The sequence below is a fragment of the Monomorium pharaonis genome, chromosome 4, assembly GCF_013373865.1.
Source record: "Monomorium pharaonis isolate MP-MQ-018 chromosome 4, ASM1337386v2, whole genome shotgun sequence".
Classification (NCBI taxonomy): Eukaryota; Metazoa; Arthropoda; class Insecta; order Hymenoptera; family Formicidae; genus Monomorium; species Monomorium pharaonis.
This window is the reverse complement of record NC_050470.1, coordinates 19,939,167-19,962,144: the sequence shown is the minus strand read 5'-3', so window position 1 is coordinate 19,962,144 and position 22,978 is coordinate 19,939,167. Positions and strand designations below refer to the sequence as shown.

The 22,978-nt window shown below is 33.1% G+C and overlaps 1 protein-coding gene across 1 annotated transcript in view; it reads left to right on the top strand.

Annotated features, from left to right (window-relative positions):
• The window catches only part of LOC105832667, a gene marked incomplete at its 5' end in the record, with an annotated part of 371,331 nt that extends 349,022 nt beyond the window's left edge, over positions 1-22,309 (top strand). Inside the window, 1 exon segment of the mRNA XM_012673815.3 lies at positions 19,042-22,309. Coding sequence (XP_012529269.1) covers positions 19,042-19,454 — 413 coding nt within the window. The 3' untranslated portion in view covers positions 19,455-22,309.
• Between the last annotated feature and the right edge of the window lie 669 nt (positions 22,310-22,978).

The window sequence follows — 22,978 nt, the reverse complement described above, 5'->3', positions numbered from 1 at the left end:
ACTCGGTGAATGATATATTACCATTAACACTCCTTTAAATAATTTCTCTTTCACTTCTATTGCAACGCACCACACAATTCTTTCTAATTTTTTCAATACTACTATATCATACTTGATATCATCTCTTACATACAGAGCAACTCCCCCTGTATTTCTATTTTCCGCGTCGCATCTAACCACACTGTATCCCGGTACACTTATTTCACTGTCTTCAATTTCCGCAATTAGTCTTGACTTCGACAATGCAATAACTGCCGGATTTAATTTCTTCATAATCTGGTGTATCTCGTCTTTATGTGCCATTAAACTTTGCGCATTTGTATACAGTATATGTTCCTCTTCCTTCTGTGATTGCTATTTTGCATCCTCCCAGCCGGCCCTTCTCTTTTCCTCTTGTAGAACTCTTTTGAACGTCGGACATTCCGGGCTCAATGCATCATGGTCATCTTTTATCTTCAAGTTATACGTTTGGTTTTTATACATACAATTTACACATTTCTTCTCATTTGTTGTACTCTTATTTGATTTGTGATTACCTGCACATTTATGGCATGCTTCATTTCGCGTACAGTATTTCGCAAAATGGTGATAGCCCCAGCATTTAAAGCATCTCTTAACACTAATATGATTAAATACAGGACATCTTTTCCATCCTATATTTACTTTTCCTTGGCTCAACATTAATTCATGTGTTTTTTCATCTAGTTCAATTATTATGGCGCCTTCTGTTTTACCTCTTCTGTTAGGTTGAGTTTTTAATCTTTTCACTATTCTCATATTATTTTCTTCTTGTGTTCCAAGTTTATTTTGCTTTTTAATTGAATCAATTAATTCTTTATCACTCAAGTTCCATTCTTCAAGAGAGAGAGAGAGAGAGAGAGAGAGAGAGAGAGAGAGAGAGAGAGAGAGAGAGAGAGAGAGAGGAAAGAGGGGGGAGAGAACTTGTTTGAACCTGTTTACGCACGTACCATCCTGCAATCAATTGATTGTTCTCACGATCCATCCTTTAGTTTATCGGATTAAAAGTCTTGTTTTCTTTCTTCTTACATTTTATCACTTCCCAGCAAACACAGAACATAGCAGCAACATTGCGGCAATGTTATAACATTGTAGCAACATCACAGCAATATTACAACATTGCCGCAATGTTGCTGCAATGTTCTGTGTTTGCTGGGTTCACTCATTTACACACACACACACATTCACACACACACACTCTGTTCACTCACTTGACCAAATTTATTTGCACATAAAAAAAATAGTACAAAACATTTAACTATTAAACATTACTAATCACTCGGCGCGTCAAAATTATTTGAAGAAAAAACGCGTATTTACTCGACGGACACACAACGCGTGTTTACTAGTTACTCGATGTCAGCTGACATCGAGCTCAGCTAAGCAAGCAAACAACTGACTTTATTGGTTATTGTGTGGTAACACTGTCGAATATGTGTCTGGAAACGCGGCAACTTAAAAATAAAAATATTGATTAATATGATTTACTATTATAATTTGTTGAAGAATATGTTGGAAATGCATACACGGAGACCCGGAGAGCAAAAAATTTGACATGCTAGCAATCAATTTGAATATTCTACGTAATTATTTAGATGATAGAAAATTAATTTTAAATCTGTATTAAAGATCTGTGTTAAAGATAATTGAGATGATTATCGATTATTGAGCGCAGCAGACGCCTCGCAGTGCTCGTGGTGCCCGCGAGCAGCGGTGAGTTGTGCCACCCCTGCTTACCTCTTGTATCCGATTCAGGATACGCAAACTATTTCTTATTATATCTAGAAATCTAAGCTCTGAATAATTTTTTGCGAAAGAAAAAATTGATTCAGAATATTACTAAGAATACGTCTATGCAAGGACATATAGTTATTTTGAATCACCCTGTATGTGTGAGTGAGGAATCGGTCCGAGGCGGTCCGAAGATAGAAACAAAGTACTAGTTTAATTCACAGATTAATATTAAAATATGTATTTTAATTCTGGAAAAGAATTTCTAAATCTATAAAAGAAAATATGTACGATATCTCATTAATGATGTGCACGAATGACTCTACATTATCGATCTCGATCAAGTTTGAGAAGTAGTCCAGCATCCCCTTAAGGTTATTTATATTATAAAGAGAGTAAACATTAAGAAAGCGTTATTATTCTATTGTTACGTCCCGCCGAAATTTCGCGCCGGCCGTCTGTCCATGCGAGAATCGTCTCGCTGCAAAGACGCGTTAAGGTGCAATTTCATGCAAGCGAAGCAAAGCTGGCTTTTACCCCCTCTCCATCCAATAAAAAGCAGCGTCGCTTAGCTATCGCTATTCGCCTCCTTTCTTTTCATGGAGCGAAGAAAAGCTTGCTTTTTATTGCCACTCTTATTTCTTTATGAAGTATGCTTTTGCTGGCTTATTATGTATTTGTATACAATCAGCATTGCAATCAACAAGAACTTGTTCTTGTTCCGAATTCTTATTCCGAACCTGTAATTAACCGCGTATAAAAATGGATTATAATCAATATTATAGTCAGTACATCGCGTACGTCGAATACTACAGACGTACAGTGGCAGCTACACTAGCTTCGCTGTAAAGTTCGACTGTGTTGAACTTTGAGCGTGTCTTCGCTGAAATGCGCTAAAACAGCCATTTTAACGAAAATCGATGGAAAAGGGGTAAAAGCCAGCTTTGCTTCGCTCGCATGAAATTGTACCTTTACCGTGGCAACCGGGCGGTGGCATATGCACGCGCTCTCGTTACCGGGGCCCGGTGTATCACTCGCCGCGAGCATGCGGTCCGCTCCGGCGGCCGGTTAATTAAAAACGCTAATCATTAATGAACCGCTGCAGTTATGACAAAAATTCCAAAAGAGGAGTGATCCTCTCCCTTGCCGCTCCCTTCTGAAGCGCCTCGGCTCTGGATTATTAGTAGTAATCGTATAAATAAATTAATTACTTTGAATCATTAATAGCTTGTCAGAAAGGGGATAAACCTACACCCTCTTAGGCGCCAGAGCATCTGCACTCGGGCAGAAACATTTTTCGCGCAGTGCTAAGGGCCGAGCACCCTCAACTAATTAATAAACGGCATTAATACATTTCGAGCACGAGGAGGAGCACGCGGTACCTCTGTGGCACCGGACTCTCCTATCCTTGAAACCAGTATGAAAAACGCGAACCAGGAATGCGGGCGATTGAAAAGAGCGGGCGATTGTTACGCGCCGCGCAAGTAAAGAATATGAATACTAGGACAAAACTTCATCTGGCAATTAAAAATCAAACGCAATAATTAATTGATTATCAAATTAAATGACAGGCGTTAGATGATTTATTGCCTCGTCTTCCTAGTTCTTCATAGACGGCCCCCGAACGCCGTCACTTGTGAGTATATAAACCACGATTTTCTGGCGAAATTCGGGATTTTGCCTCCTTCTCTCGCACCGAAAGGCTATAAGAGTCGCTCCTTACAATTTCGAACTTAGAATAATTCGGGATATTACCATTTTGAAACTTAGAAAAATTCTCATATTTGAATTTAAAATATTTTTTCTAACTCGAACTTAGAATATTTTCGCGAGTTTGAACTTGGAATATTTCTCACAATTGAACTTAGAATCTCCGCGGTATCAAGAGAGACTCAAGGTGGCAACTTCCCCCTTTCCAAAATTAATTCGAGTTTTCTCTTCGTTTTATTCTAGATCGTCGCGAGCGTTGTGCGTGCGTATATAAGCAAACATATCCGGAACTAACATTTGCGAAGGTGCGAGTTCTCATCTTTTAAATAATTTTTATTTCTCTTTATTAAAGCAGAAACAGTGATATTTAATATACGTTTTTCTTTTTTTTTCTTTCCTTTTCTTTTTCTTCGCGTCGCGGATCTGCGTGCGTCTAATACAATCGGTGGTGTTTCAATCTGTTATCTTCCTCCACAGACGGTGTGGGAGGCGAATCAGAGCGCAGAGTTGCGTTTCCGTAAGGAGCACGGCAACCCCCGTCCCCCGATGAGCGAGCGCTCTTCAGGGTTCTCTCGCAGCACACGGGAAGATTGTGTGCTCTCTCTCTCTCTCTCTCTCTCTCTCTCTCTCTCTCTCTCTCTCTCTCTCTCTCTCTCTCTCTCTCTCTCTCTGTCGCTACCCATCCTGCGGGAGACGGACTAGCCAACTAACGGTGCGGGAAGGTGCGCGCTGCGTAGCGTTCATCCTTTCCCGTCAACTACCCCTACGAACCCTAACGGGTTTAGCGTAGGCGCGGAGATCGGCGCGCTCCTAAGCGTACTGCCATTTCTGACAGCACCGGAGCGGACACCAACGGTGCCGCTACAAAACCAGACGCCTCCACCCACGTGTATGGTGGCAGGTACACGTCTCTCGCTCCTGGGCGATCCACGCTTTCGGGCGATCCAGCGTCCTCCAAAAAATAACGATAATCGCCGCGCGAAGCACCGTCTGATCTCGCCGTCCGACAATTAAATAGCGATCCTCTATTTCATATTACTACACTATTATATTAAGCATTTATAAATCACGAGAACTAAGAAATGGCATTTCTCGCAACAGATGGGACGGTCACGCCGAGGAGGCAGGAAGGTACAGTTGAAGAGGCTGTACGCGGAGCTTACGACACACGGGGAGTTCGATCCCCGCATTTTTTATCGGGCACTCCCCCCCGCTCTCACAACACCGCCGCCTCAGTCCTTGCCTTCCCTCCGCGACCTCTTTAAGGCCGAAATCAGATGGTGTGGAATAGAGTTGCGGAATAGAACGTGCGTCATAGAAGCAGCCAATCAGAGCTTTGCCGCATCAACACATTCTAATGCGATACGAACGGGGTCGCGATTACCAAAAGCCCGCGATTGTAGCAATACGAACGGTCGCTCCCGACACATGTATCCTGGCGAGGATAACGTTCCTCAATACAGAATAAATAAAGTAATTTAAAATTAACGTAGGCGTATCTCAACGATTTAATTCCCTACGACACTTCCCCCCCTCTCTCTCCCTCTGTTTTCGCTCGGCAGGGAGGAGTTCCACAATTATTCGCAAAATTAAACAACAATACGCGATCCTAACCCAGCCGGACGTAACAATAGAATAATAACGCTTTCTTAATGTTTACTCTCTTTATATAAATAACCTTAAGACTTCTTTGTTTTGGTCACTTTGCAAATTTGCTACATGTTACACGTAGTTTACAAGTGTTTCTTTAATTCGTGTTTCATAGTTGAATATCATCCATTTTTAATTTATATTTACATATGATTCATGGAATTGGGACATGTAAGTTTCAAATAATGTAATTTATATTCTGCTTTATAACTTATTTGACTTTATCGTTATTTTTATTCCTAAAGTTTACGAGTCACTGTATCATCAATCCGTATTTATTTTAGAACGCGCTCCACATTCGGTGGTCAATTTATAAAATTGTTATATGTAACCAAGTAGTGTACTTTTACCTAAAGAGAACCAAATCAATGGTCGAAACGTCGTAATATAATTTGTCCAAACTCGTAGTTCGCGATTTAGGGCCAAGAGCGCTCATTGATGTGATAGTATAACTAGCTTGTAAGTCGATGCAATAGATGTCATTCTTATAGCTGGCGGGGCGAAGGGGAAGAGAGGAGGAAGAAAGTCAGTCGCCTGTAACCACTCGTGCGAGACGCTTGCACAAATAAAGTACAATAAATTTTAGTAGTGTTCCTTATGCATAAGTGAGCGTTGTTTATCAACCGTATCCCTAATCATTCAAAGACAGCACGATCCATTCGGATCACTAACGAAACATAATTAATAAACGGATTTGTCAGAAAGTCGACCTTTTATTATTGACTCAGTTAATATATATAAAATATGTCCATATATACTTATAATAGTTTCTTTTTTTTAATTAAAATTTTTGTTTGGTATAAAAAAATAATAGTCATATTAAAAAGACAAAAAATTATTTAAGAACATTATTTATGCATTGCTTTATTATAAAAAGCTAGATATAAAAAAATAAAAAAATTATCCATATATAATCATATACATATATTCTATGAATCAAAAATATATATGACTATATATGAGCAATTTTTCTCATTTTTTCAAACTTAAACTTTTGTAAAAGATGCAAAAATGATCTTTTCGCTACTAATGCATGAAAAATGGTCCTTTTCTCACTTCACACAAAAGGACCAATATTTCGATGTACAGGTAACAAAGAATATTGTACGTGACATGTGCGGATGGGCAATTGCCCGCCCGTGAGGATAGACAATCATATTCCGCACTTACGGGTTCTTAGCCGATTTACTAGTTGCATAAATATCTATTTTAATTAGTTTCTGTCTTTTCAGTATGACTATTATTTCAGTATAACTATTATTTATTTGATATCAAACAGAAATTTTACAAAAAAAGAAATTAGTACAAACATATATGAACATATTTTATATATATTTAAATATATTTTTATATAAAAAAATTTTTTCCAGGAATATACATATATATATTTTGTGAGACACCGTTCAAATTGTGTTTATTAAATTTTTGCACAAAATTTTTTATAATAAGCTTCGACTGCTGCAGATACGAATGTTTCAGTTTTGACAGATGAACTTTGTGAACATATAAAGGTATCCAAGATGAAAAAAAATATAATCAAAAGTTTATAATTGTTTTGTATTAGAAAATGTGTGTGTATAATTTTATTAAATTATTTTATATTGAAACAATAATAATCACATAAATTAACACAATTACATTGAGAAAACTGTTCAATCTAATTATTTTTTTAAAAGTAACAAACAGATATTTATGATCATTAAGTTGATATTTATAGTCGAATTTTATATTTAAGATTATCGTAAGGACTGCCTTAAAATGTCATCAATCAATCACAGAACTGTATTAGTATTTTAAGATAGTAATATAAAATAATTGAGATGGTTTTGAAATGAAATCGAATACTGATCTTAAATTGGTAAAAAATTTGATATTTTGTAAAAAATAAAATTATCGAAATATTAAAAAAATGAATAATATGGTTCATTTTCGGATATTCCGATGTGTGGTGTGTGTGCGCGCGCGCGCGCGCGCGCGTCATGCGTGCGTGTGTAGTACACACATATAAATTGAAGAAAGTCCTGTTCCCTATAATTTCTCTTTAAAAATATAATTTAACCTAAGCAAATCAAATTTTAATATCACATGGAATAGGATTATTATTTGTTAACTGACATCATGTCTTGGTATTTGTAAATGTTTTTTTAAAAAGTTTTGAAATTTTAGTACTCGGCTCCATTATGATGATTAAGGTCCATTTTTACATATAATTTTTAAAATCTGTTTTTATAGATCTTTATAAAGTCTCATCTCATCCCTCAGTTTCGGAGAAGCTTTCATCGATGCGTAATTCAATTTTTATATGAAATTTATTTTTCTGACACTCTGAGAAATAAGGAAATTATAGAAGCCTCTGGATGTAACAATACAAACTAATATATTTCTCAAACCTTTTTTATTATTACCTCTTTAACAAACAGTAATCACCAACTAAAACTTTTTAAAGGTTACCTAGGATTATGATTTTGACAACATGTATGTTAAGATCAAAATTATTGGCGCATCATCTTTTAAACTAATTATCTAAAAAATAACATTATTGATACATATTCGGCTTTTTCTTATATTTTGTAATTTTTTACTGCTAAAAGCATTGGCTTTTTTATGTTCTTAATAGTTATATATTATATGTATATGGTAGTAATATTACGGTAGTGTAGTAGTAGTAGTAGTAGTAGTAGTAGTAGTAGTAGTAGTAGTAGTAGTAGTAGTAGTAGTAGTAGTAGTAGTAGTAGTAGTAGTATATAATAATAATCTACTCGGCATCATGCAATATTTCTAAAACATTTTATTTTAAATATTACACTTTTAAAAAAATATCGCAGAAATGTTTAGTTTTTAAATGTAACCTTGCTGTAAGATTTCAACAATATTTCGGTAATATTATTATAACATATCTATGTAAAATATTACAGAAAATACTTTCGGCTACATGTCTTGTCCAGCATTTGCATCCACATTACCAATATTTTACCGCAATGGTACTACATATATCACATACCCAAATTTAAGTTACATCCTATTTATAGCATTGCTTAACTTTTACAATCGGGAAAACGATCACTCATCTAATTGTCGCCGTTGACGTTCTTTGACTTCGAAGATCGTACGCGAACAACACTTCATGACAATCCATTAACACTTAATGTTTATAAATACAAATTTGTTATAGTTCAATTTAATAGATGTTGTCAGAAAAGTGAAACATGTACAGTTAAATAATATTTTTACAAATAAATATCAATTTTTTACAGTTTTTACTGATTTTCATATATGCCATAAATATGCATATGGAATTACTTATAAAAATATATTTTTGCATTCTGTTTGATAAAGCTAATCAAAATTATCCCACATGAAAACATACAAAAATTTAGTTTAAATTAAGAAAATTTGCGTTGCAGTTATTTTCGAGATCACTACATTATATGTATCAAAAATATACACATATATAGCGTTTTGATAAAAATATAGAATATCTTATAAAAATACACTATTTAATAACAAAAATATTAAATACAATAAAGTTTTCAAGTAATAGCTAATTTTTAACGCGCGAGTTAACGCCTTTTTCAACCGGCTTCCCAGTTAACGTCTTTTCCAATCGGTTTCCGAGTTAACGCCCTTTTCAATTGGCTTTCAAGTTAACGCCGTTATTCGAAAGCGACAATACAATCTTTCAGAAAGTTTTCAGAAATATTTTAAATACATAATTTGCGTTTAATATGTTATAGAAATATTATTTGTGCAATGTAAATATATTTATAATGTCTTACCTTTTATAATGTCTTAAAAATATTTCTAAAATATTATATAACATTTTCAATATATAATATTGCATTTGCAATATTATAAAAAAATAAAGCAAGTACATTTCTTAAATATTTTGAATGCAAAATTACAATTAAAATGTTAATGAAATATTTCTGTACCATTTCCGACCATTACAATATTACAGCAATGTTATATGCCGTGTGGGAATGAGAGCGAGTGACACTGTAACAGTTTCTATTTGCCAGTTAAATCTAAAAAGTTCTTCTGTGATTTCCATTACAAATTACTTAAAAATCCGTATACACAGGATGTGGGTTTGAATTTACCTGAGTCTGTTCTTCTCACACAGTGCTACATTATATCCCTGGAAATATTTAAATAACATTTAAATAACAAACACAAGGTAAATCAAGATAGTGACGAGAAAAGTTCCGAAAAAACACATTACTTCACAATACCATATGTTAAAAATATTTCAGAAAAATTCCTTCCTCTCAAATCCATCAAAAAATGCAAATTAGCATACATTCTTAACAATAAGCTGAACAGGTATATTAAAACAGGCAAAGACCTTTTAAATTCATGTGAATGTTGTGATGTGGTCTATGAACTTTCTTGCAATGAGTGTGACGCTTCTTATGTAGGACAAACAAAGCGCAAACTAATCACTAGAGTAAAAAAACAAAAATGAAATTAATAGAACATGCAAGTCTCCCATTTCGGGGCATAAAACCGAAACTCAACATGAATTTAAATGGGATTCAGTAAAAATTTTAGACAGAGAATCCAATTATAACAAAAGGCTTACATCAGAAATGCTCCACATAAAAAAACAAGAAAGGTCTCAATATTCAAAATGATACCGAATATTTAGACAATATTTATCTCTCCATCCTCGACTCCTTCCCGAACATATAAACAACTCAATCTCTCAGTCTATACCAGAACTTTATAACAGACACTTCGTCGTTTTATGGTACAATGACAGTGTGGATTATGTCGTACTTGATCCTTTGTTTCAATAATTACCAATTGTCCATACAACAGGTCAGTTTTAATTTATTCACGGTTTTATATGCTCCGCACACATTTAAATGAATTTTAACCCTTTACATTATCTTAATTTTAATTCATATTTAATATACATATACATTATTTTATCTCAGTTCACGCATAAAATTAGTTCAATTTTAGCTATTTATTGACTCAAGTACTTCCTTTTTAATATAACTTCTATTAACTTATACAACAAAATTTTACGTTTGACTGCGTTAGCTTTTTTTACTCGACTTTTTTTCTTTTTTCTTTTCTCTTTATCTATTGACTTAAATTCAAACCTAATCTTAATTCTACATCTATTTATTTATTTATTATCCCAATCATTACGTGCTGTTAATACAGAATATCACACGCGACAAGCTATAACCTGAATCCATCCAATTGCAAAGCATGGAACCTCTAACATTCCATAACAAGGTATTTATCGACATTCATTAATTCTTTTAATAATGAGTTGTTGACCCTAATACGATTTCTCAACTGAATGCAGTTTCTGAGTAATAGAGAAGACTAACATCTGTCAACAAATTTATATCGTCTATAACAGTATGTACACTGGAATATTACTTCTAACGACGGGTTAACGAACTATGTATTTGTATTATATTTATAATTAATTTTACACTGAAGATGGCCGAAAACAATGCGCCGAAACGTCTGTGATCCAAGATTTGTACAGAATAATATAGTTTAAGCAACTAACATTCAGCTTTGGCTCTCGACACACTTATACTGAGTTATAGATTAAATAACATTCTCATAAATTTTTTCTAATGTGCGATCTTACATAAAAAAAATTAAAATAAATCTGTCGGAATGCTTATTTATCAGTATGCAAGTGAAGGGAAAAGATCCAATTGAGGTACTAAGAATGAAAACTCGGAAGGAAAGGCGAATTTAATAAAGGTGATGAGTCGAAAGGAATCCAGTATAACTTTAGAATCAATGTGATCGTGATATTGTCTTTGAAATGAAGATAGTTTTAAACTCGGCCTTAATGAGCTCTCATTAAAATACAATCGGCGCGAGGTGCCTGTTCTTATCCATTTGTTCTAACTCTGGACGTATTTCGTTCTTAACAGGATCATTTCCGTTCTTTTCTTTCTCTTTCAGTTAGGCCATCCTGACTTTGATCATCCGATAATGGTATATCGTCTTTAAACTCTCAATAATTAGTGCGCGAGTGTGCGGCTATATTATGTTCCGCGGCACTTTATAAGCTGCCCAATTCCTGGCGCGTAACATCTCGAATTTCTAATTTACACAGGCTCTCAGTTTCCCATTTAATTACGCACGGCGTGTAGTGTGCCTGATAAGTCGCGAATGATACTCTGAAGCTCAACGCTGTGCCGCACCTTGCCGTGCTGTGCGACGACGTGTCCTTATTAAATGGCGCAACGCTTTTCGCGAGAGACTTTGAATTATTAACCCTCAACGGACCGATAATGCTCCTCGTGTGATGTAGTCTACGTCACGTCGCGCGATATTTATGTCGGTTTTATTATGCTTTTATGCGCACTACGACAGGATAGCAACATCATCGTGTCGTTCACATTTACATTCCCGCACGGGATTTTGTTACGCGTTACGTAGAAAATTACACAGTTGTATTCAAAATCGACAGAAATAATGGCGGACGAATTCATCGAATACTTCTATATGATTAGCAATATAAATTAAATTACAAATTAGTCCCAGAAGGCTTACACACACACACACACACACACACACACACACACACACACACACGCACGCACGCACGCACGCACGCACACGCACACACACACACACACACACACACACACACACACACACACACGCACACGCACGCACGCACGCACGCACACACACGCACACACACACACACACAAACACACACACACAAACACACACACACACACACAAACACACACATATATACACGTAAACTACAAATACTACAAATTTCATTAAATTTAAAAGTAGAGGTTATTCAGAAGTCATACCTGATTTATAAAATTTATAAAATTAATAATAACGTCTATCATTAATATTAATTTTATAAATTTTTTAAATATAATTTTTTGCGATATTTTATAAAAATGTTTTAAGGTAAATATATTATTACAGATATAGTGAAAAAATTTTTTAAATGTTTTAAAGTAAATATATTCTTACAGATACCAATGTTTATTTTAATAAGAAATTGTCCATTGTACAACAAGGGTAGAAAGTTGGCTTTTTTAGTACGAGTACGGGGAGTGGACGCACGAGCCGAAGGTGATTGCGTTTACCTGCACGATTCCAAAAAGGCCGATTCGCGCGGATATTGCACACTATACTTTTGTTACCTTTACGTCGAAGTGTGGTCTCTTGAGTGCTTTGGGTCTTTACAAATTGACAGGTTAGTCAAGGTTAAATTCACGAAAACGACAAAGTCAGTAATTCTATTAAAGTTACCGTATCACGAGATGATCTGCATGCGAGTGTTAAACTGATCAAACGTGCTCAAAAAGTCGTGCTGGAATGTTTTTCGCTACGATTCATGCTATCTATTACAGGACAAAAATGATGCAATAATGTTAAAGTGTTGAAATCGACGGCTTTGAGTACAAAGACACGAAAGGGACCATTTTTAACGCATATGTGACAAAAATATGTGTGAAATTAAATCCAAATCCAAACTTAATACGCAAATGTGCACATATAAAGCTAATTATATTTTTTATTATTAAATAGGAAGTACCTTGAAGGAGCAAAATTAATTTCAATAGAATAGTTATTACAATACAAACAGTTCAATTGGAAACATTGAAAATGCCTAAAACTTGTAATTGTATTATTATACATGTGTACATTCCGTATCGATTTTTTATCATTTTCTAAACGAGTCAATATTTTGTATTTAATTAATTTTACATTTATTTATTTTGTTTAAATATTCTTCGGTTAAGAAATATATTATTTTTATAGATAAATTAATTTCAGCCTATTTTTTATTAAATAAATATTTTTAGTATATAAAAATGACTTTTACCAACGTCTAAAGAGAATCTGGATATACTAATAGAAAATATATTTGCAACTATAATTGCATAGTAAAATATATATAGTTACACTGAAAAAAAAAGTAATATATTCAATTTGATATGTAGTTGCGGACTGCCAACTACAGATATACAATAATATATACTATTGCAGTATCAACATTGTATTTGCATTAATAGCAAATATTATTGTATTGAGTATTTTATGTAGTTAGTAGCCCGTAATTACATATGTTATTGGCTATATTACTTCTTTTTTCTGTGTAGGAATATAATTTTTATTGTATTTATTACAATAATATTAATCATAATCATATACTTAGAGGGATGTCAACTATAAAAGAATTTTTAACTAGAATATAACATGAAAAATGTCTAAATTAAAAAAGATAGTAATGTTCAATGAAAGAGGAACTTGTTTTGTATTTTTGATTTTTGATTTAAATAAAAACCGTTATCAAATTAGGCCAAATAAAAAATTACACAAATAAAAAATTACACAAACAGTTTGCAAAATAAAATCGATTCCAGAAGAAATCATCCGTCTACAAAAGATTAAAAACAATATTTTCGGACCATTTTTTTTGCCATCATAATTTTCTATGATATAATTTTGGTTTCTGCCTTTCAAACTTGATCGGGGTCGATAATGTAGAGTCATTTGTGCACATTATTAATGAAATTTCGTATATATTTTTTTTATATTTTTGGGAATTCTTTTCCAGAGTTAAAGTACAAATATTAATAACAATCTGTGAATTGGATTTTATATCGAGAACGAAAAAATTTTTTTTCATATTACTCTATCGACTTTTTCCGAATCCGCACTCACACATACATAAAATTTTCAATTACATTATTCTCTTATACCAAAGCTTTTAGCTCATTTCTGAAAGCACATTATTATTCTTTCCTGTAATGACAACGGTGTTTAATTTGTACGTATAGAGTTTTTAAAACTTGGTGCTGCAGATGAAAATCACGAGACGACTGCACAAAAGTATAATTTTTTTCGTTTTTTACATGAAATTGTAGTTGGCCACTATTTGTTATTGTGTATACTTTAATTCTGGAGGATTTTTAATTCTATGAAATCAGTAAAAAATAGGCTTAATTAAAAATAATAACGTTTAATCGGTAAAACAGACGACTTCAGAATTCCCTTAATATTGTACGTGTGCACCCTTTCGAAAATCATATACTCATAGTGATACCAACTGTTCGATTATAAATTATACAACTATAAAATATAGAATATTACTAATATTACATATTATTACTAAAAAAACAATATTCCTGATTATAATTATTTTATTATACAATTATAGTTACAAATACAACTCTTTTTTTCTAGTAGTATAGCTTAAGAAGTGATTAAAACGTACAAAGCGTTTAATTGGAAAGTGTTAACAAAACTCGATTATGTCGCATTTTGTTGCATTTGCAGGCTTGTATTAATTTTGATTTTTTATAGTTTCTTACAAATCAATCAATTTGTTTAATGAATTCTATTTATATATTTTTTAATTTAATTTATATTTTGTTTTATTAATTAGATGTTTTCACAAACCCATTCCTTAATTTTTCAAATACATATAAAGTTTTTAAGAGATTAAAACAGTAAAAGAGGATAATTTCATCGTGAACCCGCAGCAGATCCATGTCGCACATTTCAGAAACGACATTGGGATCCTTTGTCGCGACAGAGTTCGTCTGTGCAAATGCTGGATAAAAGCTGTCAAAAAACCGTTCGGGCAAGCCTCGAACAAGGACGCACGCTCTAGCGATTCGAAACTGCAATAGCTCCCACAGGATTCGACGCCCATTCACTTCGGGGAGCCCTCAGAACCGCGTGCAAACGTTTCAAATCACATCTCGACTATCGTTCGCGGCCGCTCGGCCGTGACAGTAGTCGGCTAGTAGTAAAAGCGTATCTGGATTGGCTGGTGCGGGTGTTGGCGATGGCGTGTTTACAGTGTTCCCCCTCACACACCTGATCCTGTAATGTTCCCGCCGCCAACGCGCGGCGTGTCAGGTCGCGTCGAGTGAAAGGGTGAAACGCGCTCGGGCGTGAGCGGACTTAAAATTCGCGACGCCCCTCTTGTGCGAGATACCGCAGAAACGTGAGTCATCCCGACAGTATTTCTCAAAGTCAAGAAAGCTTCTTCAAAATTCTTTCATATCAAGTGAAATTCAGTCAATGCTTGTTACAAGTGATATATATTTTTGACTATATCAAAGAGTATTGTTGTTATTGTTATTATTATTACTATTATTATTGTTATTATTATTATTATTATTTAAGGCGACAAAAATTTTCAAAATTATAACAAGTATGACATGAAATAACAGTTTGTGTACGCTAAAAGTAAATAATAAATTTAAATACAAACATTAACATAAAAAATTTTATAATCATATGCTATACAGAGAAATTTTTTATCTTATTTATTTTTATTTTTATTTTGAAGATTACGATAAAATCATAAGATAATCTGGACATCGAAGAATTTTGATATAATTTTCGTAAAATTTATTTTATATAAAATTACAGCAAATTTTTTTATTAAAATTGTAGAATTTTAATAAATTTTAATGGAAAAGTTTTTTATAATATTGCTAAAATTATAATAAGTTATTAAAATTACAGTAAAATTCTTCAATATCTATATTGTCCCATAATTACTAAAATTTTAAACTATAAGAGAAAATTCTTTGTACAAAATATATTATTAAAAGGAGAAGGGAGAAGAAATCCATATCTTTGTGATTGAATTTAATCACTCTATCCCTTTCTTGTACTCTACATGAAATAGAAACAGATTTGTCATTGATAAAAAGAAATTCTTTATGTCATTGATAAAAAGTCATTCTCTATGCGATATGCCAGTAATGTATTTATAAAAATACGAAACAGAACAAGCGCTTTCAAAAATCAATTAATAACCTGAAATGTTTGACATCTAATACAAAGTGTTTTGTGAAAATAGATAGCCAACGAATGTAAATTTTTTCGCAAAATGTACAGCTGTCAAAGCATCAAGCTTATATTACGTGTTTGTAATCATTTTGAAACGCTACATTTAAATTGTGAATTTATCAATCCAATGTTTCAGTTCGGTTTAAATATTTTGAGAGCTATGTGTCATATATCCTACTCAGTGCTATCGACTTACAAATCAATATAGACAATCCAGAGGAAAAAACAAACGGTTTCAATTAATGATAAAATCTGTTAAATTTCCATAGAAGTACAACAATCGGAAAGATATCAAAAAAAGATTATCCCTTCACATGATTGATTCCATTCTCGATTGATTAACAAATGATAATCCATAAAAGCGTAAGGTATTACAAATGCACACATACACACGCATGATTTTCAATATTCGTTAATGTGTACCGCTTTTATTTAAATAGCTGAATCAAGTTTGATTAAAATAAATACCCTTTAATAGAATGTATTAAATTTCTATGACTAGCGTAAATGAATATTGGATATTGATTATTTATCAAGCTAATAATCTCTTCGAGATATTTGTTCTAGGAAATATAGTGTTATATAGTGTTACATTGAATGCGTGGCAACTGATAAAGTAATTAAGGCCAGTAAAGCTGATTATGAAAATGATAATACTCTTGGTGCACTTGTTTTACTCAATTCGGATAGAAATAGCGGTAACTGTCATTCTGCGCTCTAAGTCGTCAATAAATTAGGATTTCTATGAATAGTAACATTGACTGCATGTGACAACTATTCTGTGGGGAAAAAATACTCTTTGTGAGACATACTGTTCCGTGGAGCACCACCTAATGGAATACTTAATTAATAGACAATTTATTCAATGAGATGAATTGTTCGAGAAATTAATTCTCTTGAGAGAGTTGCTCTTTCTAGATAATTAATCACAGTAAACGCGTTTCGTTGACTCACGCTGTGTTCAGTAAAAGAATTATCTTTATATCTAAGAAATTTTAAATTTCTTTCAACTTGTATAATAAGTAACAGATAGATTTTTTATCATACGTGTTTGACGGTTGAAAGTTTGCTATTAATTAAAATGAATGAAATTAATATTTTTGTTTTTGTAACGTAAAATGTATATTGAAGGCATAACTGACATTTTTATGACTGATATTTAAGTATCATAAATGCAATTAAGGTTTAGCTAATGGAAATAGTAACATGTGTTACTGATCTACTACTCTAGATGAAAGGTTAATTATGCAATCGGAATGCTGTCATACAAATATGTTTACAAAACATGTGTATGTGTACGTGTACATTCTATTCTGTGTTAATTATAATTCTGATATTATTGGATAAAATATCCTATATCTTTTCCGATAAATCATCCTGTTATGGCAATTACATCAATTACCTACTATGCAAATCTCATAGACCAAATATCATTAGGGCTTTCATCCGTCAGATAAGTGTTTCGTTACAGTTATTAACAAATTACGACATACAAAATTGTAATAAATAAAATCATAAAGATGTTCGTAGGCTTCATTGACGAATATTAAAATTCAGAGATAAATTTTAATATATACTATTATAAATTTGAATGAATTTAATTTAAATAAAAAAGATATGTGTAGATTATTATCGCGTTTGTTGTCATATATTTTTTGGCAGTTTATTAAAATGGATATTTAAATTCTGTTAAAAAGTATATTTTGTTGAAAGATAATTATAAGGCGTAAGATTAGTCAGTTATTACTTTTCATATGTCAACAATAATAGAAAAAATTTTATATTTTTTTGTATAACAATATTTTAAGGAGACAAAATAGTTTAAAAGAAAAGAAATAGCTTAATAATTAAAAATAATTGTTTTCTGGAAAATTTTTAAGTGGTAATAAATAAAAAATAAAAGATTTTTTTTTTTAACAAAATATGTTACACTTTTATGTATATATCAATATGTAAAACTAATGTTTTATGCAGATTTCATAAACAATAGCTACGCAGCTGGAAAGTCGCGAAAGGATTAATTAATATGATGCGCTGATTCTTTTGTGATCTACTAGGTATGCTAATGCTGCGCGCTACGAAAGTCAAGTCGAGCGTACTACACAGTGCATAAGACAGTTTTCAATTAGTTACTATAGTTCGTCGTGAAAAAATTAAAGAAGACGAAATATTTTAAGTATAAATGAGATAATATAATATCATCGAACATTTTATTGTGTAATAATATCTTTCATATTATCTGTAATATTGCGAGCGACTATTACCGAGTCCATATGTATTGTATATACATAGCGACAGAGTTTGCCATTTACAGTGGCCGCTTGAAAGGATTAAAACGTACTTTGCTGTATTAATTGTAATTTCATTGCATGTTACAGAATGTTTAAACTTTTAAAAAAATGCTTTGAAAATATTAAGATTACTTATAAATCTTGTTCTCTATGTAAAATTTTTTATTTTCACATTTTTAAAAAAATAAGGATTGTTTCAAACAAAAATACGATTTTTTATCTAAAATTTGGGATTATTTTATGAATAAAAGAACTGAAATTTATGAAAAGTTAGAGAAAAATTAAGATTAATCAAGAAAGTTTTTTAAAAAATCGCATTTTCAGTAAAAAATATTCGTAAAGAGTTTTCTCTGACAATTAGAATGAAATTTACTTCTCATTTTTCTAACAATTAACTTTCCTAATAATTAGAAATAAATAATAAAGTAGTAATACTGTAAGAAAATGCACACGCACGTACACACACACACACACACACACACACACACACACACACACACACACACACACATAATCCATTTTTTCAAAATTTCCAATCTATTAACTCCCTTTGAAAGTTTCATTTTCAAACAAAATCGAGGTTTTTTTTAAGAATCACCCGTTCCGCTGCTAGTTTCCTCGTCCCGGTGTTTGAGAAACCTTGACGGGACGTGTCTGAGATCCTGTCGCTCTTACACGAATTATTCCCTTCTCCCGACTTTGGAACAAGCTCTCACATCCCCACAATAGTAAACAATGCCTTGATGTCTAACCGGGACTATAAACGGCTCACATCTCACGTGTCACGTTCGGCCATTTGCAGAAGCCAAAGCGGAGATAGCCGGCCCGGTGGAGAAATTTGTGAGGCCCGGTAGCACCCTGCAGCTCCACTGTCTGGTAAAGAAGTCCACGGAAGTGCCGTCGTATCTCTTCTGGTATCACAACTTTCGTATGATCAACTACGATGTTGATCAAGGCGTCAACGTTAGCACCGACCTTGTTAGCCGGGAGAGCTGGCTGGAAGTGCCAAGGGCATCGGATCGCCATTCGGGTAATTATACTTGTGAGGCCAGCAACGCCCAACCGGCACGTGTCCTGGTACATGTCTTCAAGGGCGACAATCCGGCTGCCATGCAGCACAGCATGGCGTCATCACCGTCAGTGATGGCCTGCACCGCATTGCTCATCATGTTTGTCACGCTTAAACTAGCTCTGCAGACGAACTGGAGCTTGTGACGTGTGTAAGTGCGACTCACAGAAACTTGGAATATGTGTTAGCAAAATTGTGTAATATTGTCATTTATCGTGTTGCACGCGCGTGCGCGCGCGTGATATTCGTGTCGTGCGAGTGTGTACCCTACTTTCGATCGTCGAAGTTAAATAGAATGGCCATACGGTTATGTTGGTAAAAACATATTTCAGTTAAAGATTCATCGTTGTTATCGGAATGGTGGCACCAAAACTCTTGGAGCTGCAAGATTGGCTGTGATTGATTACTACCCGTTTTCAAACGAGCAACCTTAGTCGCCACCGGAGCAAAGTAACGCTAAAAGATCAGCTATGATTATTTGTGTCATCGTGGGAGTGAATTCATTTAATCCATTATATGCACATCTAATCATAGTTCGATGGGGATATGCAGCAACGTAATATGCTAATGCAAAGCAGTATATTTGTCATCACTATAAGATTAGTAGTGATCGATGGCCCCTGTGTACCAACGAATATTTTCGATCAGAAAGCGATGGATCTAACAGGAAGATCAACATAATAAAAATAATGATAGCTCATATTCTGTGCGTATATATTCGAACAGTCGTCTGTCGAATACAAAAAAAGTTGAATGCTAGTCTGGAATAAAGTACCATCATAACTATCATATGAGTCACACTATATCATCCATTCTTCTGTCGATCGATCGCTTACATTCCGTGTCGCATGCTGGAACGAGAAATATTAGGTCATAATGCGGACAGGATCGGCAGTGTCAGATTAACTTCCTAACTGAGATTACGATCTATCGTGATTACGACTTTCGTGTTCGCAATAGACAAAGACGGATAGTTGTCAGTTCGCAACTAATACGAAAAGTTTGGCGTTTGCTGTTTTGATAAACCGGAACTTGTATGCGCACGTGCGATACGTGTGTATACATGTGCCATTCGTTAGATGATTTCTGCACAATATTTATCTGCTCGTACTTTATCGGGCAACGTGATACGTATGTAATTTAGTGTTAAGTTTAAATCGATTGAGGATAATTATGAACGCAACATACATTATACTGTGCGTTTGTTCTTCTTATGTCGCATGTAAAAGTAAGATTGATTAAGTGCGGATCTAAACTATCCATGATACGTCATATTGCGGATGCATGATTATTAACCTTAAAGTACCGATATGCATTCGTTATTATAATGGATCCCATCGTTAATTGTCCGATACCGCCGCTGCTTTACTTGATCTGTCATAAATATATTTGCGAATGAAATACAACTCCGCAAAGTTAGGAAAGTAATATCTTTTCTCACGGACGGCCTAAGATACTTTAACGACAAGTTAATGACGGTTAACGAAAAAGTCTGGTGCAATATTATCTTCCTTTCAGGGAAGTTCCAAGCAACACTTTGATAAGTGGTAAATGGACCCGAGTGAAAGTAACATTGAAACTAAACAAACACTAAACTTGCTAAACTGTATGTTTTGTAGAAAGACGTTCGTGCGAATATATTATACGTTCCAGGATGCGAAATTATAACATTTTTTTATAATTAAAAGCTCCTCGAAAAACTACTACTAAAGAATCGCATCAAATAGGCAAAGTGTATTTTTGCGTTTGTGAAGAAGTTAAATCCATTAAATAAAAAATACACAAGTATAATGTTTTTGTATAATATTTTTGGAATACGAATTTGCGTGCTTGTTATCTATAAATTTAAAAATACTTACACTATAAAAAAATATTATTTTAAAAAGACTGAAAGTATACACAGATTTATATGTAAGAGCAATCAGTGAATGCGATAAATTTCCGTCTCTTGAACGTCAACAACGATGTGATTGGTTTAAATAACATTATACATAATTAACGACGCGCGACGGTAATAAGCGCACCGAAATTGCGATACTGTTACTTATTTCATTTTCAACTACCCCTAATTAGATGCAACATGCGTATACATTCAGTATACATCTCACTGTTCTCGCTGAATACTCGAGACAAAAGTAATGTGTTTATCTGTTTGAGTAGAGAGAAAATGTTCTTTTTTAATCGACGAGCAGTATCCATACCGCGCGACCTATTTAATGTAACTGATATGCTATGCAGAAAGAGTACGATGCCTGATGCGCTTTGTCGATAATAAAGTGTAATTCTTAAATCGATCTATGAATTTCACTGATCAATTTTTTGAGGATGGGAGTTTTCTAACAAAATTATTTATGAAAGATTTTGTATATGAAATCGTTAAATTCGATTTTGGCCTCAAAATTTAAAAATTCAAAATTAAACATAATACCAAAATAATAAACAAGACAGATCAAATATAATAAAAAATAACATAATTATCATAAAAATTGATTTTAGGTATTCTTAAACATTAAGTAGTTAAACAGTTCGAACGCTTCAAACCTCAAGATTGAACGTCAATCAAATGTGTACAAGAATTGTTTGAAAAGTTTGGTAAATGTAAGATGTCATTAATTCATTAAGTGACATCACTTTTAGTAAGCATCATTGTTCGTGACCTTTGACAAAGTTTAAACCAGATATGACGTAGTTAACGTTTGATAGTCATCTGAATCGACCACTTTTGCATTTGTCATAATGAAAAAAAAAGTTGTATTAGGTTTTGAGTTTATTCCTCGTCTACTCTGTTTTCTGATTTTGACCCCGTGCGATTTCTTCCTGTTCCCGAAGTTAAAAATTTGGTTCAGTGGAAAGATGTGAATGAGGATGTTTTAGATGCTGTCAAAGACTATTTTGTAGAATTTGACAAAACTTGTTTGGGATAAAAAATTAAAAACTCGATAGATCAAGTGTACAGTTTTAATGGAAACTATGTTGAAAAATAAAACTAATTAAAAAAATATTTAACTTATTTTTCTTTTTATCAAACTTTTTAAGCAACCTTTCCAATTTTACAAACTCAATATGTGTTTGAATTATTAGAATTTATTTGAGATCTAAACGTTCAAAATTAGAGTTCAAACCAAAATTTTATGAAATATTAATATTTATTTATGTACATAAATATTGTATTTATACATACATTAAAATCATTGTACAATTAGAAATAATTTATAAAATTAAAAAAAAAAAGGAAAAGTAACGGACACTTCCATAAAACCCATACTTCCAATTTTTTTAAAATTGTGTACACTTACATCTTTTGACGCGCTGATTACAAAAATAATAAATTAAAATTGGCGCAAATTTGATTTTTATGGCGTTTACCATGAAAAAATCACAAAAAATCTGGTTTTTTCCATTTATTTCTATAAATAATGGAATTTTTAAAAATATTTCACATAAAAGTTGTAGATATTAGCGAAATACACATTTTATGTCCTATTGATTTTTATCATAAGGACAATAGTTTTCGAGAAAAACGACATTAAATGTTCAAAACTTCATATAACTCATCTAACACAATTCGAGTTTTATTAATTCAATTTATTAGTTAATACTGGAAGGGGATGCGGGGGAGAAACTTTGCCCTTCTCCCATTAGCGTGTTTTCTGTACCATTGGATTTTTTA